This window comes from Spea bombifrons, chromosome 1 (assembly GCF_027358695.1).
Source record: "Spea bombifrons isolate aSpeBom1 chromosome 1, aSpeBom1.2.pri, whole genome shotgun sequence".
Classification (NCBI taxonomy): Eukaryota; Metazoa; Chordata; class Amphibia; order Anura; family Pelobatidae; genus Spea; species Spea bombifrons.
This window is the reverse complement of record NC_071087.1, coordinates 165,174,374-165,202,050: the sequence shown is the minus strand read 5'-3', so window position 1 is coordinate 165,202,050 and position 27,677 is coordinate 165,174,374. Positions and strand designations below refer to the sequence as shown.

The 27,677-nt window shown below is 47.8% G+C and overlaps 1 protein-coding gene across 4 annotated transcripts; it reads right to left on the bottom strand.

Annotated features, from left to right (window-relative positions):
- Window positions 1-9,919: 9,919 nt before the first annotated feature.
- On the bottom strand, window positions 9,920-25,650 carry TPM2 (tropomyosin 2). Of its 4 annotated transcripts, none has more exons than XM_053449059.1 (9): window positions 25,451-25,650; window positions 21,922-22,047; window positions 19,133-19,266; window positions 18,898-19,015; window positions 18,751-18,821; window positions 17,879-17,954; window positions 15,797-15,859; window positions 14,388-14,457; window positions 9,920-10,386 (listed from the first exon to the last, which is right to left on the bottom strand). In XM_053449059.1, exons 1-9 carry the CDS (start codon window positions 25,562-25,564, stop codon window positions 10,304-10,306), a joined length of 855 nt encoding a protein of 284 aa, XP_053305034.1. In that variant the 5' UTR covers window positions 25,565-25,650; the 3' UTR covers window positions 9,920-10,303. The 4 variants fall into 4 exon arrangements, with proteins under 4 accessions (XP_053305034.1, XP_053305026.1, XP_053305031.1 ...); XM_053449051.1 differs by lacking the exon at window positions 17,879-17,954 and adding an exon at window positions 16,398-16,473 and having other exon boundaries at window positions 25,451-25,649; XM_053449056.1 differs by lacking the exon at window positions 9,920-10,386 and adding an exon at window positions 12,330-12,856 and having other exon boundaries at window positions 25,451-25,649.
- Between the last annotated feature and the right edge of the window lie 2,027 nt (window positions 25,651-27,677).

Sequence of the window (27,677 nt, the reverse complement as noted above, 5' to 3'; positions counted from 1 at the left end):
CTCTCACATCATAAAGCGTTAAACCTTTTCCTCCAGCTCTTGCCCGGATCCTGGGCTGGGGCCAAACCTCGCTGTGGAAGATTGAAGCTGGGGACCTTGATGGCCTCATCCATGGAACAATCCCAACATCGCACGAGATAAAGCTTTTCCCCATCAAGAAGACGAGTTCTCGCTGATAACGGAGTTTCATGCACAGCGAGCGAGTGCTCTGCGGTCTCTCACTCAGATGATCCCACCTCTGATTTGCGGAGTCTTATTACATATATTCTCCTCCGGGGAGTCAGTTGGTGGCCCACCGGTGTGGCAATTACACTATTTAGAATTAAAAACAACTGGGGAGATTTGCTCTTTGGACCTAAAGAAGGGACCTCCGAGGTCTTGTATGAATTTGAACAATCTTTTCTGGGTCCCCATATTATTTTGTGCCACTTTTTGCCACTAGAGTGCGCTGTTTGTGTATTTTTCTAACACTCAGCCGTCCTCTTTAGATGCTGAAAGTTGTGAATACATAACTCGGAGCTTCAACAAAGAGACGTGGAAAATATGTATATGACAGGAGGTACAATATAATGCATATCACACCTATACGATACATTATACAGCTTCCCCCTTCATATCGCACCCGTACAATACACTGTACAGCCTCCCCCGGCATATCGCACCTATACGATACATTATACGGCTTCCCCCCTCATATCGCACCCGTACAATACACTGTACAGCCTCCGCCGGCATATCGTACCTTTACGATACATTACACGGCCTCCCCCCTTCATATCGCACCCGTACAATATGCTGTACAGCCTCCGCCGGCACATCGCACCTATACGAAACATTACACGGCCTCCCCCCTTCATATCGCACCAGTACAATACGCTGTACAGCCTCCGCCGGCACATCGCACCTATACGATACATTACACGGCCTCCCCCTTCATATCGCACCCGTACAATACGCTGTACAGCCTCTGCCGGCACATCGCACCTATACGATACATTACACGGCCTCCCCCTTCATATCGCACCCGTACAATACACTGTACAGCTTCCCCCGGCACATCGCACCTATCCGATACATTACACGGCCTCCCCCTTCATATCGCACCCGTACAATACACTGTACAGCCTCCCCCGGCACATCGCACCTATACGATACATTACACGGCCTCCCCCTTCATATCGCACCCGTACAATACACTGTACAGCCTCCGCCGGCATATCGCACCTATACGATACATTACACGGCCTCCCCCTTTATATCGCACCCGTACAATACACTGTACAGCCTCTGCCAGCATATCGCACCTATACGATACATTACACGGCCTCCCCCCTCATGTCGCACCCGTACAATACACTGTACAGCCTCTGCCGGCATATCGCACCTATACGATACATTACACGGCCTCCCCCCTCATGTCGCACCCGTACAATACACTGTACAGCCTCCGCCGGCATATCGCACCTATACGCTACATTACACGGCCTCCCCCCTCATATCGCACCCGTACAATACACTGTACAGCCTCCGCCGGCATATCGCACCTATACGATACATTACACGGCCTCCCCCCTCATATCGCACCCGTACAATACACTGTACAGCTTCCCCCGGCACATCGCACCTATCCGATACATTACACGGCCTCCCCCTTCATATCGCACCCGTACAATACACTGTACAGCCTCCGCCGGCATATCGCACCTATACGATACATTACACGGCCTCCGCCTTTATATCGCACCCGTACAATACACTGTACAGCCTCCGCCGGCATATCGCACCTATACGATACATTACACGGCCTCCCCCCTCATGTCGCACCCGTACAATACACTGTACAGCCTCCGCCGGCATATCGCACCTATACGATACATTACACGGCCTCCCCCCTCATGTCGCACCCGTACAATACACTGTACAGCCTCCGCCGGCATATCGCACCTATACGATACATTACACGGCCTCCCCCCTCATATCGCACCCGTACAATACACTGTACAGCCTCCGCCGGCATATCGCACCTATACGATACATTACACGGCCTCCCCCCTCATATCGCACCCGTACAATACACTGTACAGCTTCCCCCGGCACATCGCACCTATCCGATACATTACACGGCCTCCCCCTTCATATCGCACCCATACAATACACTGTACAGCCTCCCCCGGCACATCGCACCTATACGATACATTACACGGCCTCCCCCTTCATATCGCACCCGTACAATACACTGTACAGCCTCCGCCGGCATATCGCACCTATACGATACTTTATAAGACGGCCTCCGCCTTTATATCGCACCCGTACAATACACTGTACAGCCTCCGCCGGCATATCGCACCTATACGATACATTACACGGCCTCCCCCCTCATGTCGCACCCGTACAATACACTGTACAGCCTCCGCCGGCATATCGCACCTATACGATACATTACACGGCCTCCCCCCTCATGTCGCACCCGTACAATACACTGTACAGCCTCCGCCGGCATATCGCACCTATACGATACATTACACGGCCTCCCCCCTCATATCGCACCCGTACAATACACTGTACAGCCTCCGCCGGCATATCGCACCTATACGATACATTACACGGCCTCCCCCCTCATATCGCACCCGTACAATACACTGTACAGCCTCCGCCGGCATATCGCACCTATACGATACATTACACGGCCTCCCCCCTCATATCGCACCCGTACAATACACTGTACAGCCTCCGCCGGCATATCGCACCTATACGATACATTACACGGCCTCCCCCCTCATATCGCACCCGTACAATACACTGTACAGCCTCCGCCGGCATATCGCACCTATACGATACATTACACAGCTTCCCCCTTCATATTGCACCCATACAATACACTATACAGGGTGAAGAAGCAGGTTCTGTTGTTGAGGGGCAGATACCCTGGGTTATGGGGCAGATTCAGCTCTGGGGGAGTCAATGAATATGTTGCATTGGCAGATATTTATTGCTGGGGAGTTTATAGCTCAGCGGGGATCCTGCATATTAAACGTGTAATATGTATGAGGTGTATGTAACATGTCGCCAGCAGCCCAGGTGTGTAACATTTACCCTGAACTATCTGTATTCGGCACGCAGTTTGGGGGCATGTGTCAGTAAACAGTTAATTCTTGAAATCTCTGGCTCAGAATTCCGCATTGGGGGCACTCTCATGCAGGGGGGGGGCCTCACAGTCTGGGGCCATAGGGTGGGTACAGCTCAGGGCACTGGGAGGCGAGACCCCCAGGGGGTCCCCTGTTTGCAGCTGAACTGGAATTTAAAGAAGACATCACATTTTTGGTTATGGGATTGGCATGGAGCAGACTTGGGAACTTCCAGCAGACACAGGGGGTCTTCAAATATTAACCCCTTAACAATCCCAAATGGTTCAAATAGCGATCGTCTTGGAAACCCATTATTGTCATTATTTAAACATACACTTAACTGAGTCACCTGCATTCAAGCAGGGATATCAACCATAACATACTGGGAGCAAAAACACCAACTGGAAATCTTATATATATGATCACGGGGGGGGGGGCAGATCCAGACCTTGTGGCCCCGAGAATCTACCCGTACACCCTGACACTCAGGGTCAAGCCTGAGGAGTTCCCAAGTATAGTAAAGGGGCCCCAAGGAGCTCAAGGCCCTGTAACAGCAGCCTGTATACAGAATACCCGGATCCTGATAAAGCCACAAATTACACAAACTTAACCCTTTGTGGGCTGCCGGTTGTGCAGCACACCTCACATTCCTTGCCTTAAATGTGGCTCCTGCTTCTTCTCACCCCTCCCCCGCCTGGCTCTGGCAGGAAGTCGATCTCCTTCAAACATTCCCATTTTTGGGAAAAATGTGACACCCTCCCGTTACTGGGGGGGGCTGTGGGAGCAGCTCAGAGCGAGGCCATAGATGGAGAGTCTGCGGCGCTCGCCGGTGGGCCGCCGTTGATCGTGTCTCATGTGTGGAAACTTTGTGTGATTTCTGTGTGACGGCAAATAGTTAAGAGCCGGGGCACAAAGACGCCAAGAAAGTAAAAAGAAATGGCTGCGCAGCCGGTAACCGGCGTGAACGAGCGTGATCGAGTGTGACCGAGAGTGAGCGAGTGTGACCGAGCGTGATCGAGAGTGACCACGTGTGATCGAGTGTGACCGAGTGTAATCGAGAGTGACTGAACGTGATCAAAAGTGACCAAGTGTGATCGAGAGTGGACGAACGTGACCAAGTGTGACCGAGAGTGACCAAACGTGATCGAGTGTGACCGAACGTGATCAAGAGTGACCGAGCATGATCGAGAGTGACCAGGCGTGATTGATCAAGAGTGACCGAGCGTGATCAGGGGTGACCGAACTTGATCGAGTGTGACCGAGAGTGACCGAACATGACCGAGAGTGACTGAGCGTGATCGAGCGTGACCCCGAAATCCGCTGACATGTGTAATGCCTGATGGCAATACCTGATTGTGTGACGCCATGTGACACCGTGTGACGCCATGTGACACGGTGTGACGCCATGTGACATCAAGTGATGTCATGTGACATCAAGTGATGTCATGTGACATCGTGTGACGCCATGCGACATCGTGTGACGCCATGTGACATCGTGTGACGCCATGTGACATTGTGTGACGTCATGTGCGCAGATCAGACTAGAAATCTGTAGGATTATAAATAACGCCTTTTATCGGGGGCCTCGGGCGGCTCTCGGTGACGGACCTTTGGTATTTTGCCACATTCTGCCACCTGTGGCCCCCCGATTCAGACACGGTGCGTGAAGACCGATAAACCCGCTGATATTACCCCCAGTAACTGGGACAAGATATTACCCCCTGTAACTGGGGCAAGATATTACCACCCCCCCTGTAACTGGGGCAAAATATTACCCCCCTGTAACTGGGGCAAGATATTACCCCCCTCCCCCTGTAACTGGGGCAAGATATTACCCCCTGTAACTGGGGCAAGATATTACCCCCTGTAACTGGGGCAAGATATTTCCCCCCAAATCCAGAGAAAAGAAGAATGGGGGTGAGAGAATTAGAGAAAGGAGAGTGCGCGTGGTTTTAATGACGGGGGGCATTAGCTGCATAATGTAGTGGAGAGCGAGCGCCGCTACTAGGTTTCCGAGATCATGTCACTTTTAACCCCAAATTTCCCAGAACAGATTCACTGTGTGACCTCTTTTGCCCCTTCCCACCTTATGTTTAGTGCCCCTAGGCCTCCCTTAACCCTGAGAAAAACTTCCATAAAGTTCTCTCACCCCTCTCCTAACCCTGTTAACCCCTCATTTACCGGGACATTCAACAGCCGAGGTCCAGTTACCAGGACTGTCTTGTCAAATTCAGGACTGTTTGCAATTATAGCCCTGTGTGAACCATACATCAGAGGGCAAATTACACACAGTGTGTTTTGGACTCTTCTTTAGTGAGCGAGGGGCCCGGGACCCCATCATTACATTGGTCAAAGGGTTAATCCTCTGGGGCACCGCCGTGGTACGCAGAGGCTTCGCTGTGACTTTTTTGCTGATGATGTCATTAGTTGTTTTTAAATCATCACCCGATTTGAGGTTTCATGACTGAAGAGACCGGAACGTTCTAATAACACGAGATGCCGGGTTTACGCCCTCTCTGTTATACGTCTCATATACTGTACCGTGTATACGGTATATATATATATATATATATACGGTATATAGCTCTCTCGCTCTATATATATATATATATATATATACGGTATATAGCTCTCTCTCTCTATATATATATATATATGTATATGTATTCATTCCACCCGTCAATTAAACTAAAAATGGAGTACTCCACAAAATCCGTAAACCTTCTGGACATTACAGTAAGATGTACCAATGGTACAACCCACACCTCTTTACAGAAAACCCACAGACAGATGCAGCTATCTCCACAAATCCAGCTTTCACCCCTCCCATACTAAGCGGGGCATCATCTACAGCCAGGCAACGAGGTACCATCGAATATACTCTGACCCCAACCAGAGCCGGCCTTAGGTGTTCTGGCGCCCTGTGCGGACTACTCCTCTGGCGCCCCCCCATCCCATAAAAAGAATGGGGGGGGAATAAAAACAAAACCCCAATCACTATATACTACGCCAAACATTGATGTGGCGTAGGCCTACCACTTCATTGTCTGGCTTAGTAGTAGGGATGCACCGAAACGAATTCTAGACTGAAACCGAAAGTGCAGCATTTACCTGGCCAAAACCGAATATGACCCCCCCACACCATAAAGAAATCTAACACTTTTATTTAAAGTAAGTAACACACCAAAATAGGACAAAACAATTAAATAACAATATTATATATATATATATATATATATATATATATATATAATCATATATATATATGATTAACAACAATCACATTCCTATCATGCCCAGGCATACCCAGATTCCAGGATGTACTCGCAGACTTGGCATGATAGGAGTATGATTGCCCTATCTACCCCTTCTCACTCCCTTCTGCCCTATCTACCCCTTCTCACTCCCTTCTCCCTATCTACCCCCTTTCCCCTGCCTCACTCCCTTCTCCCTATCTACCCCCTCCTAACTATCTACCCTTTCCCTCTTTGAAGTTCACTTACCTTTCAGGAGTCCTGCGGTGGGGGTGCAAGGCCTCTGCCTCCCAGCTCTGCCACTGTATGGAACAGTATAGAGTGATGGGAGTTATGATGTACTTTTAGAGCATAATTAGATCATGAAAAAGACATTGGAAATGGTACAGCATAACACCCATCACTCTCACACACTTACCAATCCACACGCATACCAATCCACATGTATACCAACCCACACGTATACCAACCCACACGTGTACCAACCCACACGTATACCAATCCACACACATACCAATCCACACACATACCAATCCACACATATACCAATCCACACACATACCAATCCACACATATACCAATCCACACATATACCAATCCACACACATACCAATCCACATGTATACCAATCCACATGTATACCAACCCACACGTATACCAACCCACACGTGTACCAATCCACACGTATACCAATCCACACACATACCAATCCACACACATACCAATCCACACATATACCAATCCACACACATACCAATCCACACATATACCAATCCACACATATACCAATCCACACACATACCAATCCACACATATACCAATCCACACACATATACCAATCCACACACATACCAATCCACACGTATACCAATCCACACGTACACTAATCCACACATATACCAATCCACACATATATACCAATTCACACATATATACCAATCCACACACATACACCAATCCACACACATATATACCAATCCACACACATATATACCAATCCACACACATATATACCAATCCACACACATATACCAATCCACGCATATATACCAATCCACACATATATACCAATCCACACATATACACCAATCCACACATATATACCAATCCACACACATACACCAATCCACACATATATACCAATCCACACACATATATACCAATCCACACACATATACCAATCCACGCATATATACCAATCCACACATATATACCAATCCACACATATACACCAATCCACACACATATACCAATCCACACATATACACCAATCCACACATATACACCAATCCACACATATATACTAATCCACACATATACACTAATCCACACATATACACTAATCCACACATATACACCAATCCACACATATACACCAATCCACACATATACACCAATCCACACATATATACCAATCCACACATATATACCAATCCACACATATACACTAATCCACACATATACAACCACTCTCACTCTCACTGAATGCTTTCCTACCTTTCCTCTTTTCTCCTTACAGCTTCTTTTCCTCCTCTTCGCTCCTCTTCTTCAGTTCTTCTGTCCTCTCTGTCTTCTTCCGGGTCAGAGGGCACGGACAGCGGTGGGCGCGGCTTCAGTGTTGTGCGCCGGGATCTGACAACAAACCCCGGCGCACAGCAGCTGTTGCCGCGCGGATCACAAGGGAGCGATATCGGAGGTCTTTAACAGACCTCTGGCTCCCTTGAGCGATTTTAAGCCGGGTTCAAGGGAGATCCTTGAACCGGCTTAAAATCACTCAAGGGAACCGGAGGTCTGTTAAAGACCTCCGATACCGCTCCCTTGCGAGCCTGCTCCTCCAGCGGCGGACATTATTGTCCGTCTCTGGAGGGGTGCCGGGTGCCCCCCTGATGAGCGGCACCTGGAAAGAGCTCCCGAAAGCTTGTCATTCCAAAATTCTGTTAGTCCAATAAAAAAAGGTATTATCACAAGATACTTATTCCATCTGTTATTTGATATTGACACCACTGGACTAATACGGCTACAACCTCTACTCTACTATGTATATGTATATATAGCTCTCTCTCTCTCTATATATATATATAGCTCTATACATGTATATTACATGGACGGTATATATATATATATAGCTCTCTCTCTCTCTATATATGTATGTAGATATAGCTCTCTGTCTATATATATCTATATATATGTATATATAGCTCTCTCCCTCTCTCTATATATATAGCTCTATATATGTATATTACATGGACGATATATATATATATATATAGCTCTCTCTCTCTATATATATGTATATATATATATATATATATATTGTTCTCTCTCTCTCTCTCTATATATATATATGTATATATATATATATATATATTGTTCTCTCTCTCTCTCTCTCTCTCTCTCTCTCTATATATATATGTATATATATATATATATATATATATATATTGTTCTCTCTCTATATATATATATTACATGGAGAGAGAGGCCCGTGGGAAGCCTCCAGTGACTTTCATCCCACCTGGTCTTCCTCCAGCCTGAGGGCCAGAGCCATCCCCAACCTCACAGCAGGGGCCCGCTTGGTGAATAAACTCTGAGACAGCGATACACACAGCAAAGAGTGCCATGGCTGTAACAGTCATGCATACCGCAAATAACCCCAGCGCAATAACTAAAGCGTAATAACACTAGCGCAATAACCCCAGCGCAATAACCCTAGCACAATAACCCAGCGTAATAACCCCAGCGTAATAACACTAGCGCAATAACTCCAGCGCAAAAACCCTCAACGTAATAACCCAGAGCAATAACCCCAGCATAATAACCCCAGAGCAAAAACCCCAGCGTAAAACAACCCAGCGCAATAACCCCAGAGCAAAAACCCCAGCTTAAAAATCCCCAGCGCAATAACCCCAGCATACTAACCCCAGAGCAATAACCCCAGTGTAATAACAAGTCTTGATCTTGTAGATAAAATCATTAAATTGGGCCATTTGCAGAATTTAGACTCTTGGTTCCTCTGGGCTTCAGACCCCTTTGTACATTAAGCCCTAGAGGCAGGGGCATTTTGCACACAGGGGTAACTAAGATTTTGTCCCTGGTATTCAAGGTGTACCTGAATCCCACCCGTAATGGGGTGTATCACAAATCCCACCCGTAATGCGGCGTGTAGTGTATCCCACCCGTAATGCGGCGTGTATCCCGGATCCCACCCATACAGCGGCCTGTCCCTGATCCCACTCGTAATGCGGCGTGTATCCTGGATCCCACCCGTAATGGGGTGTATCACAAATCCCACCCATAATGCGGCGTGTAGTGTATCCCACCCGTAATGCGGCGTGTATCCCGGATCCCACCCATACAGCGGCCTGTCCCTGATCCCACTCGTAATGCGGCGTGTATCCTGGATCCCACCCGTAATGGGGTGTATCGCGAATCCCACCTGTAATGCGGCGTGTAGCGGATCTCACCTGTGCAGCGGTGTATCCCGGATCCCACCCGTAATGCACCGGGTCTCGCACACAATAAATCACCCGCATCCTCAGGTTAGGGATAAAATTGCTGTTTTATTTGTGACGCTTTTTACAGAAATGATGCTCTGAACAGATCCTCACGCCTGGACAGTCCATGGCACAGAGCTTGTCTGGAGGGGCCGGACGTGTGCCTCGGGCTGCTTTTTGCGGCGCGTACTCTGACACCTGAGATCTGCCCTCTCTGAGAGCGGATGTCCTGTGATGCCCCTGGTCTGGGCCGGGCCGGTGGCCGGTAAACTGAAGGGTCTGTTGTGTTTTAGAGCGACGGCAAAGTGTGATCAGAAGACAAAAAGCTGTGAGACACAAGATAGATTTGGGGCAAAGTGGGAACATTAAATGGACCCAGAAAGCATTGAGTGAGAGGCCACCGGAAAAGCCGGGAACAGCGACGGGGCAGCTACATGTTGTTCAGCTCCAGCAGCGTTTGGTCCAGGGTCTGCTGGATCTCTATGTTCTCCTCTTTGGCGGCCGAGAGGCTCTCTGGGGACAAGAACCATCATTGGCGTCAATAAAAACAAAGAGAAACGCGCGTCTAATCAGTCCCAAAGAGCTTTAACGCTGCTGCATCTATTCTCCCACTTCCCAAGATAACAAGCCCTCCCACTACAGATTCCCAGGCAGAGTACATGCGCGGGTTCTTGGTAGCCATGCCTGGCAGTTAATGGCCTTGCACCACTTTTTGCATTTTGAGACAGGCGGGTAGAACAGGAGATCACTGAATAGGACACATTAGTGAGAGAAGACTTCAGTCTCTAAGAGTGATGGCGGTAATTCTAAAACTATTCTGACATTTCTATTTGTCATTCTCTCCCCTTCCCTCCATTCTCTCCCCTTTCCCTCTTCCCTGCCATTCTCTCCCCTTCCCCTCTTCCCTGCCATTCTCTCCCCTTCCCCTCTTCCCTACCATTCTCTCCTCTTCCCCTCTTCCCTACAATTCTCTCCTCTTCCCCTCTTCCCTGCCATTCTCTCCCTTTCCACTCCTTCCTGCAACTCTCTCACTTTCTCCTCCACCCTGCCATTCTCTCCCCTTCCCTGCCATTCTCTCCCTATCTCCTCTACCCTATTTTCTCCCTTTCCCCTCTTCCCTGTCATTCTCTCCTTTTCTCCTCTGCCCTTTAATTTTCTCCTTTTCTCCTCTGCCCTATTTTCCTGTTCTATTCATTACCGCATGTAAATAGCTGCAGGAATTCTTTAGCTGTATGTTTTGACACTAAAGCTCCCCGGTGTTCTCAGATGACCCAGTTGCAGATTTTAATATCTTCCGGTTCCAATTCCGGAGGCAGCAGGCGGTAACCGGACACCCAGCTTAGTATTCTCCATTAATTCTCCATTAATTCCAGCCTCTGTCTCCCGTCACTCGGCCTCCACCTGATCCACTCCACTATTTTAACAGGCAAACCCCAGCTTGGCCATTATTAAGCAGTTATTGCTGAATCTCCCTTAAGGTCCCGTCAGCCCATATCCTTTCCTCCATGCCCTCCCTGGCTTTCCTGCTGCTTCCTCTGCCGCCGCGTCCTCATCTTGGTGACAGAGAGGATGGTGGTGAAGGTCTCTACTTTCCCCAACCTGCGTCCCTCAGTTTCTGCTAAGATCTTTCTTAAACCTTTCTCTTCATATCTTCCTCTTCTCCGATGTCCCCTCTCTCATGCTTGATGGCTTCACCTTCTCTAAGTTCCTCTCTTTTACATCTTCCTTCAGTCTCACGCAGTTTACACTCTCTCATACTCATCAGAATGGACACAGCGCTGACCCTCTCATTTCTACCGTGTGACTTCTCTACAGCCCTTCTTCCCTTCTCCTGCCATCGCCCGTTACCCTGCACTCTTCCTGTCACTCTGGACCTCGCCAATCAGACAGCTGGTTCCAAATCTTTACTCGACCCCCATCCACATGGATCCCGCTCTCGACACTCTCCTAAGAGCGTTCTGACTAAAGTGAGTAGTGATTTGCTCTCCGCTTAGTCCAGGGGTCCCTCCTGTCTGCGAATCCTCCTGGGTCTGCTGCTGTTGACCCCATGGGGTCACCCACTTCTCCTTTAAACCCTTCAGTCTTGGTCTCTCTGCTCTCTCCTGGTTCTCACCCCCTCTCGCTGATCGTACCTTCAGTGTCTCCCTTCCCAGTAACGCTTCCCTTTCCCCGCAGTCTCGGGCCCCTTCCCAGGGCTCAGTTCTCGGGCCCCTTCCATTCTCACTTTATGCTGCCCCCCCCCCAGCAAACTCATCTCATGTTTTGGGTTTTGAAGGACACTCAGCTCTACCTCCTCCTCGAACAAAAGAGTGATGCGGCAGGTGGAGATTTCACTCTAACTTTTTCATTTATATTTTTTACCTTTTTCTGGTAAATTTGCCACCTTTTATGAAATATCGAACAGTGTTACTGGTGAGAGGAAACTAGAGAGCAGAAGAAAAGGCCGAGATCAGAGCTGAGGAAAGTAAACTTTATTACGATAGCAGCAGAGAATGTGACAGACACAGGACAGGTCAGATAGTGAGGGGGGAAATGAAAGCTGCCCTCAACCTGCCCTCAACACTCATACTGCAGACCACCAGGGCCCCTGCGTGTCATCGCAGCCCCCTCAAAAAAAAGCAAATTGGGGAGAAACAGTCGCTAAAAGAAATACAGAAGAAAACAGAAGAAACAGGAAGGAAAAGTGGTGACGAAAAAGTGAAAACTTATAAGAGACGTGCGTGACAGTCCCGAGAGGAACAGCAGCCATATTGATAAGAGACATGCATCGACTGCTTAAAAGAGACATTCAGTATGTGGTTTTGGTGATGCATCTCGTGCTGAAGGAAGAGACAGGCAGTGGAGGTCAGCGGAAGAACATGGACGTGTCACGGCAGGAGAGAGACAGCTGCGGACAGGCTTTAGAGGGAGGTGATGTCATTAAGAGCGTTGTCCAGCTCCTCGCTGATCGCTTTATACTTCATCTTCTGAGCATACACCTCATCTACAGGAAGCAAGAGGGAGCGCACGCAGGAGAGGGTGCGCCGACGGACAGACAGACACCAGCACGTGGGGGAGAAGAGCGACGGGTGAGGGATGGACATGCAAAGACATGAGATCCAGGGATACAACGACAGACAGACAAACACACGTGTCCGTGACCAACCGGAAAACATAACGCAGGGAGTGAGAAAGATGAAAAAATAGGTAAGAAAGTGGCAATAATCACCTACAAAATAAAAGAAATGCGGTGAAGCGACAAGCGTGACGTGCAGAGGGCAAGCAAGAGACCCGTAAAATCCACGCTGAGGAGCGCTGAGAAAAGAGACAGAGCGGACAGCGGGCCAGAGCAAAGGCAAAAACCGAGGGTAAAGAGAGGCAGAAACAAGCGAGGGGGAACAGGCAGGGGCAGAAATTGGAAATAGAGAATAGAGAGATAGGCATCAACAAAAAAGAGAGAGCAGACAGCGGGTGACAAGAGAGAAGGTACAGACAGAAGTGAAAAGCAGGATTTCAATGTTTGGCCAAGTGGTCAGTAAAGGGTTAAGTTGACTAACCAAAATAACTTCAGTTGGAGCCAAATGAAAACCTATGGATGCAATGCATCCTCCGGCCGCTTGGGGCCGCTAGTGCGCCAGAGTTTAAAAACACGTGTGGCCATCGGGTGAGCGCGACTCGCCTGCCGAAGAGTGTATGAGGACAGAGTGTCTCTTTATGTGAGTGCAACGGTGAACAGACCTCCCTGACAGATGAGTCAAACAGTGAGGAGCATTTATGGGGGATGTGACGGGGCAGATGTAATGGGGCAGATGTTTACGGGGCAGATGTTTACGGGGCAGATGTTTAGGGGCAGGTGTTTACGGGGCAGATGTAGCGGGGCAGACTGAAGAGAAGGAGAGTGGCAAACAACCATGAACCCGAAGCTCCTGGTGCTAACCTGTATCAGATCAAAGGGCTTTACTCACTAAGGAAGGAGATTGCGGGAGAGCTTCATAATGTACAGTGAAGGTGGGGAGATGGATGGTTCTGCTCTCCTGCAACCTCTCAGTTTAGTGAATAAACCCACTAAATGTGAGAGACTAGAAGAAGGACACAGAGGGAGCACGAGGAAGCGCAGGGGGAGAGGGAAGACGCACAGGGAGAGGACAGGGAAGTGCAGAGAGAGGGCGAGGAAGTGCAGAGAGAGGGCGAGGAAGTGCAGAGAGAGAAGGAAGAAGTGCAAGGAGAGAAGGAAACGCAGAGCAAGAGAGAGAGGAAATGCAGAGAGAGGGCCAGGAAGTGCAGAGAGAGGACAAGGGAGCAGAAAGAGAGCATGCAGACACGTAGCGAGAAAGGATGAGGACTCGCAGAGAGAGGACGAGGAAGTGCAGAGAGTGGACGAGGATGGGCAGAGAGACGATGAGGATGGGCAGAGAGATGACGAGGATGGGCAGAGAGAGGACGAGGACACGCAGAGAGAGAAAAGATCAGGATGCGCAGAGAGAGGACGAGGACGCGCAGAGACAAAGATCAGCATGCGCAGAGAGACTTTTTACCTTCCAGATCATCAATCGTTTTCTCCAGCTTGGCTGAGGATTTCTCTGCGAATTCGGCTCTGCTTTCAGTCTGAGAATTAATCAGAAAACCCGGGTCTGAGAATTTTAAAATCCTGAGAAATGTCCCCAAATTCTTATTATACAGGAGCTAAATCTGTGCATTGAGAATAACCCCGTCCCACAGAAAACCTGGCTCTGAGAATCCTAAAATGCTGAGAAATGTCCCCAAATTCTTATTATACAGGAGTTAAATCTGTGCATTGAGAATAACCCCGTCCCACAGAAAACCCAGGTCTGAGAATCTTAAAATGCTGAGAAATGTCCCCAAATTCTTATTATACAGGAGCTAAATCTGTGCATTGAGAATAACCCCGTCCCACAGAAAGGCCGGGTCTGAGAATCTTAAAATGCTGAGAAATGTCCCCAAATTCTTATTATACAGGAGCTAAATCTGTGCATTGAGAATAACCCCGTCCCACAGAAAACCCAGGTCTGAGAATCCTAAAATCCTGAGAAATGTCCCTAAATTCTTATTATACAGGAGCTAAATCTGTGCATTGAGAATAACCCCGTCCCACAGAAAGGCCGGGGCAGAAAGTCGTGCGTTTAACACACCAAAGATTTATAAAAACTACAAAACTACACAACGTCAGCAGACAGACCAGCAAATCAACCCCAAACCAGACCCCCCACACAGACCAGCGATGAAGCCACACAGAACCCCCAAACCAGCCCCCCCACACAGACCAGCGATGAAGCCACGCGGAACCCCCAACCAGACCCCCCCACACAGACCAGCGATGAAGCCACGCGGAACCCCCAACCAGACCCCCCCACACAGACCAGCGATGAAGCCACGCGGAACCCCAAACCAGACCACCCACACAGACCAGCGATGAAGCCACGCGGAACCCCCAACCAGACCTCCCCAAACAGACCAGCGATGAAGCCACGCGGAACCCCCAACCAGACCCCCCCACACAGACCAGCGATGAAGCCAGGCGGAACCCCCAACCAGACCCCCCCACACAGACCAGCGACGAAGCCACGCGGAACCCCCAACCAGACCCCCCCACACAGACCAGCGACGAAGCCACACAGAACCCCCAACCAGACCCCCCCACACAGACCAGCGATGAAGCCACGCGGAACCCCCAACCAGACCCCACCACACAGACCAGCGACGAAGCCACACGGAACCCCCAACCAGACCCCGTCACACAGACCAGCGACGAAGCCACGCGGAACCCCCAAACAGCGCGCCCAGACACCACAGCAGTTCCTCTACACGTGTCCTCTACACGTGTCCTCTACTTGTGTCCTCCACATGCATCCTCTACGTGTGTCCTCCACATGCATCCTCTACATGTGTCCTCTACGTGTGTCCTCTACGTGTGTCGCATCCTCACCTCCTTCAGTCTGTCCGTCAGGAACTTGATTTCCTCTTCGTATTTGTCTTCTTTTGAAGAATACTGTAAAATGGGAACGAAAAAGTGAAATGAGAGGAAAAACTAAAATAATCCAGAAAGTGGGTTTCATCAGAAATAGAAGTAATGGGTAGAGAGGCTCGGGCGAGAGGTGATTGGCAGTCGGAATGCGGTGACAGCACAGGTGACTCACGTTGCAGAGCGAGGGGTCGGGTGAGACCGGTTATTATTGGCAGACTCAGCTCGGGGCAGCATCTACTCACCGAAGAGGGCACTCACCCCATGGTGGGCTTTTACTGAGACAGAGGGGTTGGAGAGGAAGATTTTCTAACAAATGATACAGACTCCTAAAGAGAGTCCTAATGCACGTGGGTCGGGAACATCAACTGAGTGAGAAACCCTAAAGAATGGCAGCCAACAGTGATGTCACCCACAAAATACTGATGATTAAAAACTAACAAAATATCATATAAAAACACGGGGGTCTCGCGCTCACTCACAAATCAAATATCTGCTTCCTGCCTACTTCTCACTGGCACAGCTAACGCCACACGCCCAGAACATTAACAGAGAGGATCGATACCTTATCCGCTTGCGCCTCAATGGATTTTAGATTATTGGTGACATTCTTCAGCTCTTCCTCCAGATCAGAACATTTACTGTACCCAGACAGGAACGCGGAGGAGAAGGGAACAGAGAAGAAAAGAAACAAACGACACAAAAAGAGAAAAAAGTAAGAGGTTGGAGGTATGTTATATAAAGAATGATGGCAAGCAACAGACAGAAGAGAACAAATGGCAGAGGAACCACAGGAGAGAGGGTAGGAAGATCACCAGAGGAAAGAGAGAAGAGATGGAGTAAGGCAAGAGGATGCCAGAAGAACCATGGGAGAGGAGGACAGGAGAACACCAGGGGAAGGAGAGGAGAGAATAGGGGACGGCAGGAGGATGCCAGAAGAACCATGGGAGAGGAGGACAGGAGAACACCAGGGGAAGGAGAGGAGGGAATAGGGGACGGCAGGAGGATGCCAGAAGAACCATGGGAGAGGAGGACAGGAGAACACCAGGGGAAGGAGAGGAGGGAATAGGGGACGGCAGGAGGATGCCAGAAGAACCATGGGAGAGGAGGACAGGAGAACACCAGGGGAAGGAGAGGAGGGAATGGGGAAGGCAAGAGGGTGGCAGGAAAACCACTGGAGAGGAGGACAGGAGAACACCAGGGGAAGGAGAGGAGGGAATGGGATGGCAGGAGAATCATTGGAGAGAAGGATAGGAGAACATCAGGGGAAAGAGAGGAGAGCATGGAATGGCAGGAGAAGGATATGAGAACACCAGGGAAAGGAGGGAAAGGGATAGCAGAAGGAGATGAAAGGAGAAAAGTAAATATTTTATAACAGAACTATTTCTTCTGGCAGGGAGACGGGTGACATTATGGCCAATTAATGCCCTACACATCCGGATGATCCCTCTTTATCCACCTGATTATACCATGGAGATGGCGGGGTCTGGTTGGGGGTTCTCTAGTGACCCCCCCCCCACGCAGATCTCCATGAGAGAGAATGGCAGTGATATTATAGTAAATTTTCACTGTGTTTCCATGTGCATCGGGGAGACTATGCAGTGCTTAGAGAATAATGCCCTGCAACGGTGACCTTAAGGACCGGGGTCAGAGACAACACTGAGAAAAAGATGGCGGTGCAGACCAGTCCCTGGAAACAGTGCCTGGATTAACAGGAAGGAACATGCACAGCTACAGGAAGTGATGTACTGAACGACAGGAAGTTCTGCAGAACTAAAGGAAATGGTGCATTGAGGTGCAGGAAGTGGGATACACAGCAACAGGAAATTGTGTATTGAACTACAGGAAGTGGTGTATTTTACTACAGGAAGTAATGTGCAGCTAAAGGAAATAATACATAAGAGGTACAGGATGTGGTGCAGAGCTCCAATAAATGGGGTGCTGAACAACAGGAAGTGATTGAAGAACTAAAGGAAGTGAAGTGTAAAAGCAGAAGAAGTGGTGCACAGAGGTTAGAGATGGAAGTGGTTTCTTCCCCTCCAATACCTCTTCTTCAGCAGCAATTACAGATTTCAGACTCTGGTCCATGGTTCGGAGCTCCTCTTCCAGCTGCCGGAGCCGACTTGGGGAGGAAAGGTTAAAGGTTAAGGGCTCCATGCTGGCTTCTTAGGATATTAGGAACATTGTTAGAACTGTATATCCTATAACACAGAACATTATGAAACTACCCCAATACTGGGGCTTTACCCACGGGGCAAACACAGCTGATGTGACGGTATACAGAGCCAGACGGACCATACAAGGAACAGGACTATACAGAGAGTGGGGTATAAAGAGCGCAAGTAACAGCGTGTGGGGTAAAAAGACTGATGTATATAGAATGGGGGTATAAAGACTGTATGAGGTATACAGAATGGGGGTATACAGACTGTATGATATATATAGAATGGGGGTATAAAGACTGATGTATATAGAATGGGGGTATAAAGACTGTATGATGTATATAGAATGGGGGCATAAAGACTGTATTATGTATATAGAATGGGGGTATACAGACTGTATGATGTATATAGAATGGGGGGTATAAAGACTTATAATGTATATAGAATGGAGGTATACAGACTGTATGACGTATAGAATGGGGGTATAAAGACTTATAATGTATATAGAATGGGGGTATACAGACTGTATGACGTATAGAATGGGTAGTATGAAGACTGTCTGGCTCCACAAGGTGTGGGTAGGAAGGATGCACACAGAATGAGGGGCTCTTCCTACATTAGACTCATTTGGTGCTGTAGAGGTACCCTAGCTCTGTGTCTGCAGCCATCCCTTTGGTATAGCGGTACTGAGTATCACAACCTCTCCCGCTGATCCCAGACCTGACTCAGGAAGTGAGTACTCGTGAGTTCACAAACCTCTCAGCCACCTCGGCCCTCTCTTCTGATCGCTCCAGCTCCCCTTCAAGGATGACAAGTTTTCTGGCTACCTGTGAAGAGACAGGAGGAGAGGTGACTCATGTACCCCGAGCGGACATTTTGCCCCGTGGCTCCTCGGGAACTCACCTCTTCATACTTGCGGTCAGAGTCTTCTGCGATGTGTTTGGCCTCTTTCAGCTGCTGCTCCTGATCGTGCATCTTCTCCTCATCTTTGGTCGCCCGGTTCTCAATGACCTTCATCCCTCTGTGTTGTAAACACACGTGTAACATTCATGAACCCCGAGACTATCTTGACCCAACAAGATGTACCCCATGTTGAAGCCCAGACGATGCAGGCCGAGTGGCGCTCTGATGAACTCACCGTTCGCTCTCATCGGCCGCTTTCTCCGCCTCCTCCAGCTTCTGTAACGCGGTCGCCAAACGCTCCTGGGCCCGATCCAGCTCCTCCTCTACCAGCTGGATGCGCCTGTTCAGGGAAGCAACATCTGCCTCGGCCTGAAACATAGAGAGGGTAAATGAGAAGGGTACATGGGGAGGGGGACCCCTTTATTACAGTAATGGGGAGGGGGCGTCTGTATTACAATATTGGGGAGGGGGCGTCTGTATTACAATATTGGGGAGGGGGCGTCTGTATTACAGTAATGGGGAGGGGGCGTCTGTATTACAGTAATGGGGAGGGGGCGCCTGTATTACAGTAATGGGGAGGGGGGACCTGTATTACAGTAATGGGGGGGCACCTGTATTACAATAATGGGGAGGGGGCGTCTGTATTACAGTAATGGGGAGGGGGGACCTGAATTACAGTAATGGGGAGGGGGGACCTGAATTACAGTAATGGGGAGGGGGCACCCGTATTACAGTAATGAGGAGGGGGCGCCTGTATTACAGTAATGGGGAGGGACCCCTGTATTATAGTAATGGGGAGGGGGCACCTGTATTACAGTTATGGGGAGGGGGGACCTGTATTACAGTAATGAGGAGGGGCACCTGTATTACAGTAATGGGGAGGGGGGACCTGTATTACAGTAATGGGGAGGGGGCGTCTGTATTACAGTAATGGGGAGGTGGCGTCTGTATTACAGTAATGGGGAGGGGGCGCCTGTATTACAGTAATGAGGAGGGGGCACCTGTATTACAGTAATGGCGATGGGGCACCTGTATTACAGTAAGGGAGAGGGGGCACCTGTATTACAGTAATGGGGAGGTGGCGTCTGTATTACAGTAATGGGGAGGTGGCGTCTGTATTATAGTAATGGGGAGGGGGGACCTGTATTACAGTAATGGATAGGGGGCACCTGTATTACAGTAATGAGGAGGGGTGCCTGTATTACAGTAATGCGGAGGGTGGCATCTGTACTAAAGGAATAGGCGGGGGGGCACTTGTATTACAGTATTGGGGAGGGGGCATCTGTATTACAGTAATGAGGAGGGGGCGCCTGCATTACAGTAATGGGGAGGGGGGACCCCTGTATTACAGTAATGGGGAGGGTGGCGTCTGTACTAAAGGAATAGGCGGGGGGCACTTGTATTACAGTAATGGGAAGGTGGCGTCTGTACTAAAGGACTGGGGAGGGAATGGGGCTCGTGTGTTACAGGATATATCAGGTGTTCGGTTTAAATGATTTAAAGGCCTGGATCATTAACAGGATCTTTTACTCCTTCCTCCCCTGAAATAAATGACAGCGTGGGGACTCCCTGTCAGTATACCAGGAATATACCCCCAGTACTGGGGACTCCCTGTCAGTATACCGAAAATATACCCCCAGTACTGGGGACTCCCTGTCAGTATACCGGGAATATACCCCCAGTACTGGGGACTCCCTGTCAGTATACCAGGAATATACCCCCAGTACTGGGACCCTGTTAGTATACCGGGAATATACCCCCAGTACTGGGGCCCTGTCAGTATACCAGGAATATACCCCCAGTACTGGGGCCCTGTCAGTATACCGGGAATATACCCCCAGTACTGGGGCCCTGTCAGTATACCGGGAATATACCCCCAGTACTGGGGACTCCCTGTCAGTATACCAGGAATATACCCCCAGTACTGGGACCCTGTCAGTATACCGGGAATATACCCCAGTACTGGGGCCCTGTCAGTATACCGGGAATATACCCCCAGTACTGGGGCCCTGTCAGTATCCCGGGAATATACCCCCAGTACTGGGGCCCTGCCAGTATACCGGGAATATACCCCCAGTACTGGGGACCCTGTCAGTATACCGGGAATATACCCCCAGTACTGGGGCCCTGTCAGTATACCGGGAATATACCCCCAGTACTGGGGCCCTGTCAGTATACCAGGAATATACCCCCAGTACTGGGGACCCTGTCAGTATACCGGGAATATACCCCCAGTACTGGAGACCCTGTCAGTATACCAGGAATATACCCCCAGTACTGGGGACTCCCTGTCAGTACACCGGGAATATACCCCCAGTACTGGGGACCCTGTCAGTATACCGGGAATATACCCCCAGTACTGGAGACCCTGTCAGTACACCGGGAATATACCCCCAGTACTGGGGCCCTGTCAGTATACCGGGAATATACCCCCAGTACTGGGGCCCTGTCAGTATACCAGGAATATACCCCCAGTACTGGGGACCCTGTCAGTATACCGGGAATATACCCCCAGTACTGGGGACTCCCTGTCAGTACACCGGGAATATACCCCCAGTACTGGGGACCCTGTCAGTATACCGGGAATATACCTCCTCCATTGCACGCTCTCCGGTAACCGTCTCCTATAAATATAAACGTGTATTGGGTGTAATTAACCCATTGAGAGGTGTTTACTCCGCCGTGCTCTCCGGTAACCGTCTCTTATAAATATAAGCGATAAATGATACTGTTCACACCCTATAAATAACGTCTATTTAATGACTTGGGCATTTAAAGGGGATCCTGCCCCCTGGGGTGAAACACATGAGCAGTGCGGGGGCACTGCGAGGGGCACGGTGTCATGTTTCGCGGTGACAGATGTCGCCAGATAATCCCCCGTATGAGTCTCCGTGTTACTGGCGCGTTTCGCAGACATGTTTCAGTATGTATTCATCTCCTGGCACCGCCATTTTACCGTGAGTAGGGGGCACATAGTGAGTGGGCACAGAAGGCTGAGTATGAGTGTTCTCCGGGCTTACTCACATCTGCCGCCTTCTTCTCTGCCAGCTCCAGCTTCTCCTGCGCGTCCTTCACGGACTCGGAGTATTTCTCCACCTCGTCCTCCGTCCCCTTCGTTTTCTTCTGCAGAGACATCACCTCTTCCTCCAGCTGAGGAGAGAAAGCCGGGGCAGGGGGGCAGAAAGAGGGGGTGATGGGTAGATGGGGAGACAGATTAGGGGCAGGGAGAGGGGTAATAAGAGTTGAGGAGGGAAGAGGGGTGTGGGGGGGTCAAAGGGTTAAAAAACTTTATTAATAATGAATAGATTTCAGCAATTCTCTAATAATGCGAAACGTTCTGCCTGCCAATGGCCCTGCGCTGGGGCAATAACTGAATCACACGAAAGAATCACGTCCTGGATGAACCATAACAAAGCTCCTGTGCATGCTCTATATACTATATATGTTCTGTAAATACTGTATATGCTGCATATACTGTATATGTGCCGTATACACTGTATATGTTCCGTATACACTGTATATGTGCTTTATACACGGTATATGCTCTGTATATACTGTATATGTTCTGTAGATACTGTATATACTGTAAATGTTCTGTATATACAGTATATGTGCTGTAAATGCTGTATATACTGTATATGTGCTGTATATACGGTATATACTGTATATGTGCTGTATATATAGTATATATGGTATATGTGCTGTATATACTGTATATGTGCTGTATATACTGTATATGTGTTGTATATACGATATATATTGTATATGTGCTTTATATACGGTATATACAGTATATGTGCTGTATATATGATATATACTGTATATGTGCTGTATATACGGTATATGTGCTGTATATACGGTATATGTGCTGTATATATGATATATACTGTATATGTGCTCTATATATATACGATATATATTGTATATGTGCTGTATATGCTGTATATGTGCTGTATATATGATATATACTGTATATTTGCTGTATATACGGTATATACGGTATATATTGTATATGGCACATCCAGCACTGACCGCTGGACCTCGAGGCATCACTTAAAGAATGCCAAGGGGTATAAACCATCTGCCCCGGCGTTATAGAGTGTAAGCTTCCAGGGGCAGAGCGGCCTCCTTCTGCACCCAAATGCCGTATTGTATCTTATTATTACTTATAACTCCCTCCTGTTGTACATCGCTAGGGCATCTGCAGGCGCTATATAAATGAATGTATGAGAACCGTCCTGCTCCATCAAAGAAGTAGACACAAGATGGCGATAAAGAGCCGCAAAAGTCATAGAGTGAGGGTGGGCAAAAACCTAGGGCAATTACTCTGTGTGCATGTTCCCTTATACCCCAATTACCCTGTGTGCACATTCCCTAATACCCCAATTACCCTGTGTGTATATTCCCTTATACCCTAATTACCCTGTGTGCATATTCCCTAATACCCCAATTACCCTGTGTGTATATTCCCTGATACCCTAATTACCCTGTGTGCATATTCCCTGATACCCCAATAACCCTGTGTGCATATTCCCTGATACCCCAATTACCCCGTGTACATATTCCCTGATACCCCAATAACCCTGTGTGCATATTCCCTGATACCCCAATAACCCTGTGTGTATATTCCCTAATACCCCAATAACCCTGTGTGCATATTCCCTGATACCCCAATTACCCTGTGTACATATTCCCTGATACCCCAATAACCCTGTGTGCATATTCCCTGATACCCCAACAACCCTGTGTGCATATTCCCTGATACCCCAATTACCCTGTGTGTATATTCCCTGATACCCCAATAACTCTGTGTGCATATTCCCTGATACCCCAATAACTCTGTGTGTATATTCCCTGATACCCCAATAACCCTGTGTGCATATTCCCTGATACCCCAATAACCCTGTGTGCATGTTCCCTTATACCCCAATTACTCTGTGTGCATGTTCCCTTATACCCCAATTACCCTGTGTGTATATTCCCTTATACCCTAATTACCCTGTGTGCATATTCCCTAATACCCCAATTACCCTGTGTGTATATTCCCTGATACCCTAATTACCCTGTGTGCATATTCCCTAATACCCCAATAACCCTGTGTGCATATTCCCTGATACCCCAATTACCCTGTGTACATATTCCCTGATACCCCAATAACCCTGTGTGCATATTCCCTGATAACCCAACAACCCTGTGTGTATATTCCCTGATACCCTAATTACCCTGTGTGTATATTCCCTTATACCCCAATTACCCTGTGTGCACATTCCCTAATACCCCAATTACCCTGTGTGTATATTCCCTGATACCCTAATTACCCTGTGTGCATATTCCCTAATACCCCAATAACCCTGTGTGCATATTCCCTGATACCCCAACAACCCTGTGTGTATATTCCCTGATACCCTAATTACCCTGTGTGTATATTCCCTGATACCCCAATAACCCTGTGTGCATATTCCCTGATACCCCAATAACTCTGTGTGTATATTCCCTGATACCCTAATTACCCTGTGTGTATATTCCCTGATACCCCAATAACCCTGTGTGCATATTCCCTGATACCCCAATTACCCTGTGTACATATTCCCTGATACCCCAATAACCCTGTGTGCATATTCCCTGATACCCCAACAACCCTGTGTGTATATTCCCTGATACCCTAATTACCCTGTGTGTATATTCCCTGATACCCCAATAACTCTGTGTGTATATTCCCTGATACCCCAATAACCCTGTGTGTATATTCCCTGATACCCCAATAACCCTGTGTGCATATTCCCTGATACCCCAATAACCCTGGGTGCATATTCCCTAATACCCCACTGTGTTTGTACCCCCCAGCCCATGTACCCCCAATCTCTGACTTTTACCCCCCACTCCCCACCTTTCACCCGGGTTTTATACCCCTATGCCCCCTTAGTTTTTCCCCGCGCCCCCGGTCTTGCCCCCCTTATCCCTGGGGCCCTGGTCTTTCCCTCCAATCTCTCCCCCCTCCATCCCGGGTCTTTCCTCCCTTATCCCCGGTCTTTGCCCCCCCTTATCCCCGGTCTTTTCTCCCTTATCCCCGGTCTTTGCCCCCCTTATCCCCGGTCTTTCCTCCCTTATCTCCGGTCTTTGCCCCCCCCTTATCCCCGGTCTTTCTCCCTTATCCCCGGTCTTTGCCCCCCCTTATCCCCGGTCTTTTCTCCCTTATCCCCGGTCTTTGCCCCCCTTATCCCCGGTCTTGCCCCTTATACCCGGTCTTGCCCCTTATCCCCGGTCTTTGCCCCCCTTATCCCCGGTCTTTCCTCCCTTATCTCCGGTCTTTGCCCCCCCCTTATCCCCGGTCTTTTCTCCCTTATCCCCGGTCTTGCCCCCCTTATCCCCGGTCTTTTCTCCCTTACCCCCGGTCTTTCTCCCTTATCCCCGGTCTTGCCCCCCTTATCCCCGGTCTTTTCTCCCTTACCCCCGGTCTTTCTCCCTTATCCCCGGTCTTTGCCCCCCTTATCCCCGGTCTTTGCCCCCCTTATCCCCGGTCTTGCCCCTTATCCCCGGTCTTTGCCCCCCGTACCTGTTTGCACCGGTCCTCCGCCTGCTTCTTGTCGCCCTCCGCCTGCTCCGCTCGGTCGATCGCGTTCTCCTTGTCCAACTTCAGCATCTGCATCTTCTTCTTTATGGCGTCCATGGCTGCGGGGACCGGGACCGAGACCGGGAGAGAAACCGAGAGAGAGAACGGGAGCGGGAGCGGGCGGCTGGGGGAGCGGAGCCCGGAGCCCGAGCTTTATATCCCGGGAGGGACCGGACCCGCCCAGCCCCGATCAGCACCTTGTAGGGGAGAGAGAAACCGACTGGGAGGGGCACGGGGGCAGGAGGAAGGGGGGCACGAGAGCCGGGGTAAAAAGAAAGTGGGCAAGAGGAGAGGGGCATGAGAGCTGGGGTAATAAGAAAGTGGGCAGGAGGACAGGGCCATGAGAGCTGGGGTAAAATGAAGGGGGGCATGAGAGCTGGGGTAATATGAAGGGGCAGGAGAGCTGGGGTAATATGAAGGGGGCAGGAGGAGAGGGGCATAAGAGCTGGGGTAATAAGAAAGTGGGCAGGAGGACAGGGGCATGAAAGCTGGGGTAATATGAAAGGGGGCAGGAGGACAGAAGCATTAAAGCTGGGGTGATATGAAGGGGCAGGGGAAGCGGGGCATGAGAGCTGGGGCAATATGAAGGGGGCAGAAGGAGAGGGGCATGATTGCTGGGGTAATATGAATGAGGCAGAAGGAGAGGAGCATGAGAGCTGGGGTAATATGAATGGGGCAGAAGGAGAGGGGCATGAGAGCTGGGGTAAAATGAAGGGGGAAAAGGGGCATGAGAGCTGGGGTAATATGAATGGGGCAGAAGGAGAGGGGCATGAGAGCTGGGGTAATATGAAGGGGGGAAAGGGGCATGAGAGCTGGGGTAATATGAAGGGGGAAAGGGGCATGAGAGCTGGGGTAATATGAAGGGGGAAAGGGGCATGAGAGCTGGGGTAATATGAAGGGGGCAGAAGGAGAGGGGCATGAGAGCTGGGGTAATATGAAGGGGGCAGGATGAGAGGGGCATAAGAGCTGGGGTAATAAGAAAGTGGGCAGGAGGACAGGAGCATGGAAGCTGGGGTAAAATAAAGGGAGCAGGAGAGAAAACAGACGGCTGGGGTAAAAGGAGAGGCAGGTAATGGGGGAGGGGCATTATGGGGCACAGCAGGTGCAGGTGTATGAGGTCTGGCCACATTATTATTTATATTTATATTGTTATCAATATGTTATTATTATTATTGTTGTTGTTATTAATATATCATAATTATTATTTATATTGTTATTATATAATTATTGTTGTTATTATTTATATATTATTATTAGTCTTTTTAATATTATTGTTATTATTATTATTTTTATTGTTGTTATTATTGTTATTATTAATATATCATTATAATTATTATTTATATTATTATATAATTATTGTTATATCATTATTGTTATTATTTTGTATTATTATTAATATATCATAATTATTATTTATATTGTTATTATATAATTATTGTTGTTATTATTTATATATTATTATTAGTCTTTTTAATATTATTGTTATTATTATTATTTTTATTGTTGTTATTATTGTTATTATTAATATATCATTATAATTATTATTTATATTATTATATCATTATTGTTATATCATTATTGTTATTATTTTGTATTATTATTAATATATCATTATTATTATTATTTATATTGTTATTATATAATTATTGTTGTTATTTTGTATTATTATTATTAATATATTATTATTAGTCTTTTTAATATTATTGTTATTATTATTATTTTTTATTGTTGTTATTATTGTTATTATTAATATATCATTATAATTATTATTTATATTATTATATCATTATTGTTATATCATTATTGTTATTATTTTGTATTATTATTAATATATCATTATTATTATTATTTATATTGTTATTATATAATTATTGTTGTTATTTTGTATTATTATTATTAATATATTATTATTAGTCTTTTTAATAATATTGTTATTATTATCATTTATATTGTTATTATATAATTGTTATTATTTTTTTATTATTATTAATATATCATTATTATTATTAATATATCATTATAATTATTATTTATATTGTTATATAATTATTGTTATTATTTTTATTATTATTAATATATCATTATTATTATTAATATAACATTATAATTATTATTTATATTGTTATTATATAATTATTGTTGTTATTTTTTTATTATTATTAATATATTA